General features: G+C 49.9%; 1 protein-coding gene across 10 annotated transcripts in view; it reads right to left on the bottom strand.

Moving 5' to 3' along the window:
* ABCC12 (ATP binding cassette subfamily C member 12) overlaps positions 1-14,456 on the bottom strand; it is a 78,703-nt gene that overhangs the window by 32,407 nt on the left and 31,840 nt on the right. For 9 of the 10 annotated variants that reach the window (XM_037516309.2, XM_037516308.2, XM_037516307.2 and 6 more), the window contains 6 exons: positions 14,145-14,293; positions 11,659-11,766; positions 9,115-9,390; positions 5,349-5,420; positions 3,902-4,026; positions 777-849 (listed from right to left, as the gene is read on the bottom strand). In XM_037516309.2, the coding sequence (XP_037372206.1) occupies positions 777-849; positions 3,902-4,026; positions 5,349-5,420; positions 9,115-9,390; positions 11,659-11,766; positions 14,145-14,293 (803 nt within the window). The remainder of the gene's footprint in view (positions 1-776; positions 850-3,901; positions 4,027-5,348; positions 5,421-9,114; positions 9,391-11,658; positions 11,767-14,144; positions 14,294-14,456) is intronic. The other variant, XM_054697055.1, reaches the window with a different exon arrangement.

Genomic DNA, 14,456 nt, shown 5'->3' with positions numbered 1-14,456 from the left:
GGAAGAAAATCCTAGGCTGCTGACCCCAAAATGAGCCCCTGTTATGCTTAGCCAGGCGTTGGGTTGAGAACTGGAACGGGACACAGGAAACAGGAAAAGGCAAGCCCTATCTGCTGGGAGCCCACATGTTATCGGGGGACAGTGGGTGGTGAGCTAGCCACACAAAAATGGCACCAGGCAGAGGCTGTGCTGGTCCACTCCTTAATCCGGGCACATCGAGGCAAAGAAAGGCGGTGTGTTCTGAACCGGCCCTCCTCCAGGACACGTAAGCGCCCTGGTCCTTTCCGGGAGACAACAGTGCAGGGGGCATTCCGGGGTGGGGAGGCAGGAGAATGGCACAGTGACTCCCCCGTCACTTGGGCTGGTAAGCTCAGCCTGGGGCTGAGTCAGTTCTCGGGACATGCACCCAGAGGCCATGTTTCGAGGTGACCCTTATACTCCTGGGTTGGGCTGTGAGCCAGAGAGGCCAGAAGGATCTGAGACCCCAGCCACAATGCAGCACACCCGATCTCTGTCTTTGAGGTCAGAGAGGGACCCCGCTATGAGGAACCTTCCCTGAGATGACCAACAGAGTGAGAGCAGTCCCGGAGTGACTGCAATTGTGGTAGCCCTCAAGAGCGGACATAGATGAAGACTTCTGGAGGGTAGAACCTGGCCTTCCCAGCGTTCCTGGGGCCTGGCCTATGGGGCATCGGCTGGGAGGCAGCTGGGCCTGACTGGGCCTGGGCCCCTTGCTCTGGGCATCAGCTACGGAGCCGCCGCAGTGGGCGCCTCACCTCGGTCAGGTCTCCGTAGGGGAGGCTGCTCAGGTCCTGCTGCAGAGCACAGACGCGAACCGTCTGCTGATACCTGCGGGCACAAGATCAGAAATCAGCACCCTGAGAGGGTCCCACCACCACTCCCACCCTGGGTGCCTCCAGAGGTGCTGCTGGCATCACTGAGCAAGGAGACAAGGGAGGGGGCCAGTTGCTCTTCATGGACATCCAAGGGTGTTTCCCCTTGACTCCTGCCCTTGGGCCCCAGCCGGCCCTTCCCTTCACAGGACTCCTGCTGAGACCAGCACACGCCGCCCCTTACAGCAAAACTGGGGCTGTTGCTGCTGGCACCGGGCCTGGGAGTCAGCGAAGGAGTCGCCCGTGGGGCTGAGGTCACTGGCGGAGGTTTTGCAGAGGGCAAGAGACCACGAACAGGAGGGCAGGATGACCACGGACGGGGACCCTGGTATCTGCTCCAGGATGCTTCTCTCTCTACCCACCAGGCACTTTTGTTTGTTTGTTTTTGCCTTTAAATTTTTTCGTTTTATCCAGCAGGTTGCAGAGAATAGAGATTTTGCCCCTGAGATGCCTAAGGAGGGCCAAGCAGGAATAGGACCTGTGAGCTGGACCTCCCAGGCTGTAGATTTTGCCACTCAGCATCGCCCACTGCCTAGCCCCGGAGTCCAGTCTTCAGGAGTCTGACAGGCGGGGCACGAGCCCACTCTCAGCAGCCAGGCAGCACCATGTCCTGCAAAGGACAGCAAAGCTGGCAGCTCATGAGTCATTGGGCATCATTCCAGTGAGACACCTACTCCTTGGGGACGTCTGACACCAAGAGACCCAGTCAAATTCATAAGATAGTGGGTAGGAACTCAGATATTCAGGCCTCACATCATAGGAGCACTAAGAGTCTCCCCAGGACACCCCAGTGCCCACACAGCTGCCTCTGGAACTGATGCCTACTCTGAACTCCTGGGGCTCATGGGGGCAGTTCTGCAGTTCAAGCTGTGCCCCACTCAAGGAGCAACTGGGCCTCACCCCTGGGCCTAGGTTTCTGTCCCACTTGATGGGCTGCCTTCCTCACAAGGTTGCATTAGTAACTGATCGGTGAGCTGACTGGTTGGTTGGTTGATTGATTGATACATCATCATCACCATCATCATCAAAACCCTCTCTTGGTGCTCAGTGACAGACACCCTCACAATTCAGATACACTTTCTCAATAAAAGGTGCCAGCACAGGAACGAGGGGACAGTTATGAGCAGTTGTCCATCAAGTGCCCTGCTGACCCCAGCAGCATCAATGCCCTGGAGCAGAAACTGGGAACTGTCCTGCACTTGACCCATCTCACGACATGGGGTCTGGTGTACATGGGGGTTAAGATCAGAGGTTTTGGGATCAGAACAACCTGGGTTGGAATCCAGTTGGGTGACTGTGGACTAGTGACTGGATCTCCCTGACCCTCACTCTTCATTGTGCAGTCTGCAAAACTGGGCTAATAACTCTCAGTGGGTTGTGGGAATGAAACAGAACACGTGTGTGAAACACTCATAATGCACAAAGCTTTGCACATTCTCCATCTGTGTCCCTATTACTAATGTCTTCGCCTTTACCAACCTTTGACTATGAGACGCAGATTGCTCAGCACACCTTCACACCATGCCATCCTCATACCCCATCTTAAACTTCCTCCCAGCCAGCTGCTTCCTGTACCCTGAAAATCACAGTGCCCACCCTAGAAGAAAACCTCTACTAGGGATGCCATGGAGGAAGGGTATCTGAGCCACCCCTCAAGTTCCAAATTCTAGCTCCATTCCCACTTCCCACTCATGTTCTCTTCGACCCAGATGATCCAGCACAGTCTCTGCCTCTTGGCACCTTCCCACTGATGCCTGCCGTCTCTGTGCATTTCCTTCCACCCCTCCAGACCTGACCACCTTGTTGGCAAAGACACTCTTGAGCTACTCTGTGTCCCCTGTGGTTGTTCCCTGCATGTTGCAAGTACTTGGTAAATATTTGCCTCTAAACATCCTAGTAGGTAGACAAGAGCCCCTCCTTCTAGCCTGCTTCTGCAGAAAGAGAAATCATTCAGGCAGGGCTGGGAGGAGGCAGAGGCCAAGGCAGGCCAGGAAGTGCTGAGTAAAGCAGTTCATCTGGTGCCAAGGACGCCTGCACTGATCAGACCTTCCTGCCACGCCTGAGCCTCCTGGCGACAGGATGTCACGGCCAGAGGAGAGGAGAAGTAAACAAAGACCTCTTGCTGGGAGCCCACATGCTGGCTGAGGCTGGCCAGCAAGGACAGAATTTGTGAGTTCAGGCAATAAGATGTGAAAGTCCAGGCCACTTTGGAGAGCTGACTGTCCGATTCTTAAACATGTGTCTCTACCCAGCATCATGGGGTGTGGGGAGACTCCAGGGTACCCAGCTATTAGGCAGCTCCAGCAGGAACAAACAGTGCTGACTGGAGTTCAAGACCTAAGTACAAGACTCAATTCTGCCATGTAACAGCTTTGAACTTGGGCAAATCAACTCCCCTCTTTGGGCTCTGAAGCCAGGATCCCCTTAAATGGGTGGTTATGGGGCTCTGATGAATGTGCCTGGCAGCACACTAAAACTGGCAAAGAGCCGTAAGAAGACCTACTTTCCAAAATTTCAAAATAATCGTCCAGAGTGTTTATACTATGCAGGACTTGAGTTTTGTTTATATAATTGCTTTAGATCACTTTGAGGACACTATCAGGACATCCTGATAACTCTGATGCCCATTAATTCCAGGGTTGGTCACTTGCATACATGATGCTCACAATTTCAAGCAGTATTTTGGTTACTTGGCCAAAAACAAAATTGCCACTTTCATCCTCCAGTCAGACAACACAAGCTCCGTTACAGAGAAGGGCAGAGCATGCTGGGGATGGAGAGCTGGTTCCATCCACCCCTTACAGATGAAGGTACTTCTCAACACAGTCAGGCAGAGAAAAACCAACACTCATTGGGATCTGATGAACGATTAATCAGAATTCATTACAGAAACCCACTTAGCAGTCATTACCAATGGCGTCAGCCTTGGTTGCAGAATGGCTGCTTGGTCAGCCTTGGTTGCAGAATGGACCAAAACTAAAGCCTCATGTTTTCAAAGTTGCTATTACCTTTGGTGATCATACTTTTCTCCAAATAATATGTTTTCTCTAACATTGCCGTGAAAGATCCAGGCTTGCTGGGAGACGTAGGCCAGCGTCCCATTGACGGCCACCGTGCCTTGCTGTAACTGCATCTGGGGCAACACGCAGAACACCTTTAGAGCCAAGCCTCCCCCACTAAGGAGCCCACCGCACCCTAGACACCCATTCTCTCCATCAGCATTCAAGTAAAGGTGCAAGACAAGCCTTCTGGGCCACACACTGCAGAGCCCAATTATGCAGCTCAAGGCTCTCAAATTCCCACCTCTGCAAGGGCCAGGAAGGAATATTATGGAAGAAGCAGAGTTGAGTCCTGCTGCCTGACTCAACCTCCACCACTGTCCTCAGGCAGGGTAGGAGTTTGTCTTTCTTTCTACAATTGAGTCCAGAGCAAGAAGTCACTTATGTTGGAGCCCATAAGACACACCCCTCGGGCCTCCCTGGTGACACAAGGGGTTAAGTACAGCACTGTGAAGCTATCTGCAGCCTCTGCAGTGCAAGTTAGATCCCTGGCTGGCCAGGGAGCTACCCACATGGCGCAGCAGACCTCTCCTGTCTCACCTGCTGCTCCCCTCAGCAGTGTATTTCAGTCAGTCTGCCTGTTCTGTTCCCTACCCTGTCTCTGGTGAATCCTCTCACCCTACCCCTCGCACCTCTGACCTGTACCCCAGTTCTTGTATGCATAAATAAATAAATCTTTTATAAAAAAAGAGACACAGCCCTACTTTGGTTTGGGTGCTCTTCTGAGCCTAGAGTCCGTGCTCCTTCAGGGGTGTTCCACTGCACTACAGGCTGGGCAAGTCCAGGTCCCCAGCCTCCCTGGACCGCAGAGCAGGGAGGATGGCACCCTTTTTTCCCCAAGAAGTTTCTAATCACTTGGGATGACAAACCAGGGCAAGCTAGAGGCCCATGAATAAAACAAATGGCTCAGCCATTCCCCTGAGGTCACACAGCTAGAATTAGCAGACTAGAGACCCTGAGTTCCTCTCTCTTCCCAGCACACGGTTTGAAGAGAAGTTGGAACACGCTACTGCTTTAGTTCATGTTTTCATTCAGCTTCTCTCTCATCAAGGGAGGCTTCATGGAGCAGCTGCCCTGGGCAGACACTGGGGATGCAGATGGATGAAGGGAAAACAGTGAAGGTCGTCACAGCCACAGGCTCCTACCCTGCCATGGTGCCTTGGTGGCCTTTCAGTCACGTGGGAAACTATGGACTTAGTGACCCACCTCTTCCTTCGACTAGGACGGAGCTCGAGGTAAAAAAGCAGCCACCGTTTAACATGAGAGTGTGTGGCAAGCTCAGCCCCTGGCAGAGGTACGGGTGCCCAGGGTGGCTGGGCCCTCCGCAGGGTGCACAGCTCCCATGGGTCCCAAACCCAGCAGTCAGGTGCTGTCACACAGCACCACCACAGCTTACCTGTCCCAGGAGAGCAGCAATAAGGGAGCTCTTTCCACTCCCAATATTCCCGCATATTCCCAACACCTTCCCCTGCCAGGGAAACAGAAAGGACACAGTCACTCTCCCAGTTCTAAGAGCCCTTGAGCCAAATGTATGTCCCCAAACTGTGCCAGCCAGGCTTGGGAGGACAAGAGGTCACTCTGGCTGTAGGCAGTGGCAGCTGTGGCCTCCCACCCCAACCCTGACACACAGCCCAGGAGGGGGCAGGAACCTGTGTTTTCAGTGTCCTCCCTTACACCCCACAGTGGAGTGCCTAGAGAGCTTCTAGAAATCAAGTACAAGTGCTGGTGTGAAGAAGCCTGGTGCTGGCCTGGAAGACACAGGACTGAGGGCTGTCCCGTGCCCAGATTCCAGGAGAGCAAATAATGGGAGTTAAAGGCTGGACAAAGTGGGGGAACAAGGATGCCTTTCAAGAGCAAAGAGCTGGGTACTCTTCAAAAGCCTTTTCTATGTAACCTTCCACCATAGCAACACAATCTGAAGTTATCAAAGTGACGCTATTCCACGATGTTGGATTCATTCATCATTCCCTGATGTTGGCTTCGTCTACAGCTGCAGGTTATGAATTCAACCAAAAAACTGTGAAGAGCGGCTATGTGCCAGGCACTGCTCGGACAACAGCAAAAGCACAACACAGTCATGAACACAACAGACGGGTCCGCCCTCAGGAGCTCACATGTTAGCCAGGGGGATGGACAGTGCACAGGATAGGGCAGGAAAACATGGCGCATGTCAGATGAATGCCAAGGAAACAGAGAGAGGAGACAGCAGAGGGCAGAGGGAACGCCCCCACCCCCCACCCCGGGAAGGGAGATGTCTTAGCTTGAGTCCTCCCTGGAACAGACCCTGAATCAAGGACTCCAGTCAAAGTGTCCTGCTTGAGATGCAGGAAGCGCCACTTGGGAAGCGGGGAAATGATTCAGGAAGGGACCAGTGGCCTGTTGAGCGTGTACTCTTAGGTCAGCTGCCATGAGAGATAAATGGAGCTCGATCCTGCTGGGCAATTGAGGATATTTTTTTATTATTATTCCCCTGCCTCCAATGGTTGATGGAGCCAAGGAGTGCTTGAGAGCTGCTGTGTCACGTTGTCTTGCCACTTCATGGGTGGTGGAGCAGATGCAGACCTGGCAGCAGGAAACTGGGCACACATACAGGTCACTGACAGTGTCAGCAACAGGTAATGTTCAAGTAAGACCTGGGGGAGGTAACGACTGAGCCACGGAGATATCTGAGCAAGACCCCACGGGGAGGGTCTGAGGTGCCCACTCTTGTGATCAAGCAGCATCTGTGTCCAATGCTGCAGCTGTAACACCCAAGGACATTCTCACTAAGACCTGTTCCCTAGGGTCCTTTAGAGCAAAGATGCCTAGAATGGAGCTGAATGTGGCTCCTTCCCTGAGCTGGGTCAGAAGGGCCCATCACCTGCCTGCTATGCTCAGCATGGGGTGTTGCTACCTGTCATCCTTATTCCCTTTGACACAGCCTTCTTGAATGTCAGGCACCATGCAAGCCTCTGGGCAAAGCAGTTACCAAGACAATTGTGGGCCTGTCTTTTGAGGCCCACACAGTCACTTGAAGCCACAGCGGGTAAGGGAAGCTGATCCTTTTTAATTCCACAAAAAGGACTTCAAGTTACTGGGGCATGATGGGGACTTTGGAGTCAAGAGACTGCAGGCATGGATCCAGTCTCCCCAGGCACCTGGCTGTCCTTGAAGACCTAGTCAATAATGAGCCAGGACTGAGTCTTCCATCTTCATCGTTGTCTTAGCAGGAAATCCATGGGACTGTGAATCCTGGATATCTGATTATTCATGTGTTCATTTCAAAAACATTATCAGAAAACTACTCTGTGCTGGGCACAGGGCTCAGAGTAATAACTAGCTGTACACAAGACAAATCTACACCCTAGCCTCAAGGAGGCTACAGTCTAATGGAATCAAGGAACTGAACTTGGAAAACCATGGATGTTCTGAATGTAGGCCATGAAAGGACAGCACTTAAGCTGGACATGCGGTTAGAGGAAAAAGGCAACAATAACTAACATCAGTGGAGACTCACTATGAGCTTATCGTGCATGTACAGTACCTCTTCAGTCTCACCCCTTCTTGTCAAGCGAGTACTGTTATTTTTTAAAATATCTATCAGGGCCTCCCCATTGGCGCAGCGGTTGAGCACCATGCTGCGAAGCTGTCTGCAGCCTCTGCAGCGCCGGTTCATCTCCCCGCTGGCTAGGGAGCACCCCCCATGGCACAGAAGACCTCTCCTGCCTCGCCCACTGCTCCCCTCAGCAGTGTCTTTGGTCCGTCTGCCTGTTCTGCTCCCCGCTCTGGCTCTGGTGAATTCTCTCACCCTCCTGTGCTTCTGACCCAGTGCTTGTGTAAATAAATAAATAAATCTTTAAAAAAATAATAAAGAAAAAAATAAAATATCTATCAGGTGCAGAGATGGGAGTCTCAAATGGTTTGACAATACATTCAAGGTCAAGCAGCAGTTTTGTGGCTGAGATTGGAAGTCGATTCCACCAGACTCCAGAGCACACCTTATATCCACAATCCTGCCTTCAACTTATTTCACAAAACATTGGCCGTGTCCTTGATGCCCAAGTGCAGGAGCTACCAATGTACTGAAAAGGAGGAAGCCGTTGGAGAGTGAAAGCAATTCTTTAGACACCAGAGCAGCTCTGAGGCAGGCTTTGGAGCAATCCAGTATACACATCACAGGCAGCCCCGAAAGTGATAAGAAAGCAACATGGGTTGCAATCAGCGGGACCTCGCTGAGAACAGAGCTCAAAGGCACTCAACTGACTGCACAGCATTTCCAATAAATCTGTGGCAGGCAGCCTTGCCAGCTGCAAGGGGCACCACTCCACAGTTACTACTGAACTCAGCATAGCATAATAAATCTTTCCTTCTATAGTGCTCACATAGGGAAAGGGTGAGTCAACAAAATGCAAGATTAAAATACTAGCACAAGATCAATCTGAGTTCTTACGCAGCACAATCAACACTGCCACTCTAGAAGCATTGCTGCCACGATCTCGGGCAAGACAACCACATGCAGGAGAAGGTCTAGCATTTTCTAAACAAAGCCTCTTCTGAAGACTTTACCTCCCCGTCCCAAGCAGTCAACACACTCTGGTTGGCTTTCTTTGCTGGGTTGCTTGTTGAAATCTTCTCACTTCCGGCACTAGCAGTGCTATGTGAAGGCTAAAAGCAGCCCGTGGGTGAGCGCCTTGAGTGAAGTCCTCTTCTGCCACTGCTTAGCAGCCTGACCTTGGCCTCCGTAAAGAAGGGCTAACTATAGTACTACCTTGGAAGGTTATTGGAGTAGTTAAATGAATTAATGATGTACCTGCTCATAATGATCAGTTATTATTATCGATTATAGCACTCCAGTGTGAAATTAACCAGGCCGAAAAGTTTCACAAGTGTTAGGCATTTTGAACTTAGCCACCTGACATGGATTATCTGTTCAACATTACAACTGGCCCCAACTCCTTTGGCATTTGAAGGTCAGGACAAATACAGCCACAACCTTCTGAGCTCGAAGAGAATGTCTCTACTGCTTTTTTACATAGTTTTTACATTAGGGGAAGAAAACCACTTGGTTAGACATCTCTCCACCACGTCCAGTTCAAACTGAGTGGTTTCAGGCCTTGAGAAGGCCAGAGCCACACAATGCAAGGAGGAAGGAAGGAGGCCACTCCACAGGGACACATGCCCACCTTTCTCACCACAAAGTTTATATTGTGCAGAGCTGCCTTGGGGCTGCCACTTTGCTCCTTGGTGCTGGCGACTTCCTGGGCTGATGAACTCGTACTATATGCCTCCGGCCTCTGTTTCCAGAGAAAATGTTTTTTCTGGCTCTGCACAATTTTTTGGCCGCTTTTCCTGATGGCTTCTTGCTCCCATGTCAAGGTGGCATTTGCTAAAAGCAAGACAGTATCTGGGTCTTCTGGTTGGGTGATGTAAGATGGGGGGCTTTTAGCTATAAGAATTTTCTAAGATTAAAAAGACAAAATTAACTTGGCAGACATCATCCATTTGCAAGAATCACCCCGATACATCTGCTATTGGCCCCAAATCATAATGGTGGTAAATCTACCTAAGACATCCAGGAAAGAGGTTCTGACATTATTCTCCCAGGACAAGCTGCTGCAGAAATAGCCCACGAGCCCGTATGATCTAGGACAGATGTCTCTTTACCCCCAAGGCCCATGTGGGTCACCCACATTGGAGAATGCTGACCTCAGCTACATTTCACCATCCTGCCCAAAAAAGCCAGCTTCCACCCGCCTTTGGTGGTGGTGTTTGGCATTAATGATAATGAAACCAAGGTCACCAAGGAGTCCTGAGACCCCATTCAGCTCATTTCAACAAAATGCTTTCCTCTCTGCACTAGATTCTGGGGCAAACAATATAAATGCAAATATAAATTAGCAAGTTTCCTATCCTTGAAGAGATCCAGGCCTGGGGGGAAATAGGAACATTTACAGATCATCTTTGAAAAATGTGACAGTGATAAAGAAATTAGACTTTGTCCCAGAGAAGGGACACTTGAGCCCCTATCCTGGACATCCCTGTCGCTGATATCTGAGCTGAGTCTGCAGAGGCTCTGTCCCAGCAGAGACAAGGCTGGGAAGAGAGGCTGTGGGTTTCTGGCACAGAACAACTGTGAAACATGCAAACAGCAGGGTTGGTTGGGTCAGGGGAGTGGAAAAGGCAATTCAGAATTATCGAGGTCAATTTCTGTCTTTCTCCTGACACTTCATTCAGTTTCCCTATATTCTACTTATAAGTAAACTTGCAAGCTGACCATAGATTCAAGGCATGCAGTGGGGGAGGGGGAGGGGGGGTGTCAAAATAGGGAAGGGAAGAACACAAGGGACTGTGGTGATGGGTCACGGGTGCCATGTTGGTGGGGTAACTATGGGGACTACACCTGAGTGGAGAAATCAAATACTGTACAAAAATGAACAACGATGTAAGAAAATTAAAAAATACATAAATTTTTAAAGCAACAAAAAAAACCCCAGAATTATTGAGGTCAGAGGTTCACAAAGGGTATAAAAAAATGAAGTGTGTGGAGGGTTCAGGCCTGGTGCTGGAGAGGACATGGATATTTAAGGATTTCAAACAGGTGAATATGAGTATTCAGACCAATATATTGACAGCTTTCTAGGAGCTCAGTGCAATTTGAATTTGCAGAGGACACTGGGAAAGGATGATTCGTTCGTTAAGTCCTTGGGATAGTAGAGATGAGAAATGGTGAGGCCTTGAATGAAGGTGATGGTTATAGAGACAAAGGAATCAAAAAATAGCATCAGTCCTCTAGTCTAAGATATGTGATGTTATAATATATGCAATTAATGTGGTGGTGTCGGGTCTTCATTTTGTTCAAAATGTGGTCATTCAATAGTACACCTGCCAATCCGGTCTTGTGGAAGATCCCTCCATAAATTGAGGGAGCACAGTAATAAGAGGTGAATTCAACAGGGCTCTTGACTTGATGGGGATGGTGAGGATGTGGGGGGTACAGTTTCCTAGGATGCTTAAGGTGACTTCCAGATTTCTGGCTTGGAGGAACAAAATCATTTACTCAACTCACAGATGTCTGACCTTGGCGTTCTGTTGAGTGGAATTCCCTCTTCCTTTCCCTTCCATTGCCTGAACCTCAGAACCACTTTGTCTGCCCTTCTTGTGCATCTCTTGTATCCTTGCCCTGGGTAGCAATTGCTGAGGTACCTAGTCCTATTCTAGATTGGAGGCCCTTGACAGTGAAGACCTCTCCCTTGTATCTGCAGTCCCCCTAGTGCCTTGTGCATAGGAATCACACAGCACATTTTTGATGCGTGAATAAATGAATGAAAAAGTGACTAAACGAGCACATCACTCTCCTCACCACTCTCCTCATCACTCCATCACCACATCCATCAGGGGACAAACTAGGCAGGAAATTGGGGGATAATGTAATGCAAACCCAAAGCCTTTCTGAAAGGACATAAGACTGGTGCCTGGAACAGAGGGCCCCGTTATATCCCCACATGAGAGTCCATCTCATTTTTACTAAGAAGATAGATCACCTATAAACCCCCGTATCTTCTTCCATGTCCACATACTGAGCCAATTAAATGGAGAACCATCTCCTAATGTCCAGAAAACCAGTGACCCAGTCCTTCAATGGGTTGCCATAGCTTTCCCAAAGCTGAGAACTTTCCCACCCCCAAAAATGAGATCTCTCTTCCCTACTCACCCATAGTTAGTTATACCTTCATTCTCCTTAGAGAGACATTGGCTTCGGCCACAGCTTTGACCGAGAAAGGCAAGATCGCAATTGAAAACTTCATTATGTTAAACATGGCGATCACACTAAAGGCCTGAGGAACAAAAGAGAGGTGTAAGTCTCGGGATAGGATGCTGCCTTTGTGAACCATTATATCCAGAGAGATTAAACTTAGTGAGATGAGAAATGGTGACATGATTGGGAGTCTCAGAGGGATTTTTTTTTTCATTTCAGGGCTCAAAAATCATGGCGTGGCAAATTAGGGAGAAAAACACGTTAGTCTACCTTGCTTTTGGATTTTCACCCCATGGTGGGAACGCACACACTTTTCTCTGTCAATCCAGAGGGAATAAGACTGGAGGAAGGCTTCCAACTGAAAGCCATTGGAAATCTCCATCCAGACCACGTTACCCAAAACCTTACACAGATTTTCATAAATCATTCCTTCTCCCAGTGGCTACAGCAGCACCCAACTCTTCAGATCTAGAACATTCTTCTCCACACTGCCCAGTCCCAGAGAGGAAGCAGATACCCCCTGCAAGGACCCGTTTTGGCCAGCTGGCTGTGGGAGAGTGACTGCTGGCTCTCACGCCCACAGGGTCTGCTTTCTCTGCCCGGCCTCCCTACACACCGGGGACAGATTTGGGAGCCTTTGTCCAACTGTCATTCCAAAAAGTACCTCCCATCATCACTGGGTTAGTCCTTACTGGGTCCTGAAAGGACATAAGATTTGTGACTGGAACAGAGGGCCCCATTATATCCCCACACGAAGAGTCCATCTCATTTTTACTAAGAGGATAGAGCACTTATAAAACTCTGTATCTTCCTCCACGTCCATATACTGAGCCTGGCGGGTGGCCTGGTGGGTGGCAAAGGCCACGCATGTGGCTTTGATGAAGACAAATTTTCTCGCGACCTCAGTGCCCCAGAGGTGTGTGCGCTTATCTCTCAGACTCCATTTCTCACCTATCCAATTTGTAATTAGTGGCCTCTCCTTAACTGCCATTAGGAAATTAATAATACAACTTCCACTGGCAAACCCAGAGAGGGCCTGCCTGTGGTGGAATGGGCTGCATGGACGGCCTCCCAGATTTCAATTACTCTGAGATAGTTCATTAAAAGGATGACGAGGAATGTTCCCATCACATATGAATAAATACATCCCTCCACAAGGAGCAGCTCCCCTGGCCCCAGAGCGTTATGTTGACTCAGGAAAACCAGGCTGTGGTTTTCCTGAGTGCATAGACCACCTGACAGGTGACAAGGGTCCCAGGGCTGGCCTCTGACGGATGTGGCCCCAACAGAGGAGGCAACCGCAAGGGATTCTCAATCTAAATAAATAAGAGCCTTACTTTCTGGGAATTTGTTGTCAGCCTAGATTTCTTCAACAGCATCATCGTAGAAAATATTAACTTTGTGGTTTCAGATTAACCTACATAGTGGGTTGTTGGGCAGAAAAATTATTGTTGTTTGAGGTCACAGAAAGCCGTGACAACGATGCAGTCGTTTCTACCTGGGCTTCAGTGCACTGTGCCATTCACACTAGCTACAGGTTCCTGTAGCTCAGGTGTGTGAGAGTAATCTGAGAACCTGAGAAAATGAAAGTATCTCGCAAACAGGACAGTTCAGAGCCCCGCAAGAGATTCCAGGGAAGAGCAGTCTGTCTTCTCAAACATCCCCCACATGCTCCTCAAGATCCCTCATTTGGGTGCCATTTTTCCCCTGTGAGCACAGCCCCACTGGCTTATTTCATTCTTCTTCTCTCTTTCTTGTCTTTCTTGACTTCCCTCTATTTGCCCTTTAGACACTTGGCTTAATGTCATAGTTCTTTTCTTCTTTACCCAAGCCAGGGACTATCTGCCCCACCCCAGCCCCATCCCCTTGCTCAGAGATTCTTTGTCTTTGATTGCACGAGCCCTCCCCCACCACTACAAAAAACCTCAGCAACTCACATTCAACCTCAATTCTTCTGAGGCTTTCAACCCAAATGCACCTGGCCAGGGTGAGACACCAGCTAATGAGAACACCAGACACTTAACTTAGCACTTACTTGCTTTACAGACAAAAGCACTCCAGGACTCACAGCCAGAGGACCTGCTGTCAGGTCCATGGCAGGAGACATTCATACTCCTTAGCATGAATCCCCTTAGTGGAGGGGATTTAAACTCCGAGCCCAGCACTGCACCAGCACTCCAGGACCCACCACTCCCCACCAGAGAGCAAGCCCAGACTGTCCAGCTGCTCTACCAGCCCCACCTTGTCAGGGACTGAGGAAGGACCTCGGTGCTGTCCTGGCTTCCGTCTGCCCGAGCACATGTCTTTAAAAGTCAGGGTGGAGTTCTGGCACAGCCAGGTCCACGAGATTGGGTGTTCTGCCACTAGCACCCAGCAAAGGTGCGGAAGAGTTTCCCACCAGGAGCTTGCTGGAGTTGGGGTGCAAAAAAAAACCTAACTCAAGAGAATGGTGCTTACCACCGGGGCGGTGAGCTTGCGTCTCAGGAGGATGTGGCAAGAGAAAGTCAACACGATGGCTATGGTGGAAGCAATGGGGGCCAGCGCCGAGTTTCCACTTTGGACATATCCAGCTTTCTCCAGTAATTTCCTTTCCCTCTTCCTTAAATCTGCAAAATGGAAAACCATCCACAGTGGCTTTATTTTGCATGTGAAGCACCAGCATTAAAGAAACATACTATCCCTGCTTGATCCTCCGCAAATGAGTGCTGCGGAGTCCGGGTTGAGAGGCCTAACCCAGAGGAAGCCCGGCGCGTGCGTGGGGGGAGACCC

The sequence above is a fragment of the Talpa occidentalis genome, unplaced genomic scaffold, assembly GCF_014898055.3.
Source record: "Talpa occidentalis isolate TD23 unplaced genomic scaffold, MPIMG_talOcc4v2.1 talOcc4.17, whole genome shotgun sequence".
In the NCBI taxonomy this organism is placed as follows: domain Eukaryota; kingdom Metazoa; phylum Chordata; class Mammalia; order Eulipotyphla; family Talpidae; genus Talpa; species Talpa occidentalis.
This window is presented reverse-complemented; position numbering and strand designations above follow the sequence as displayed.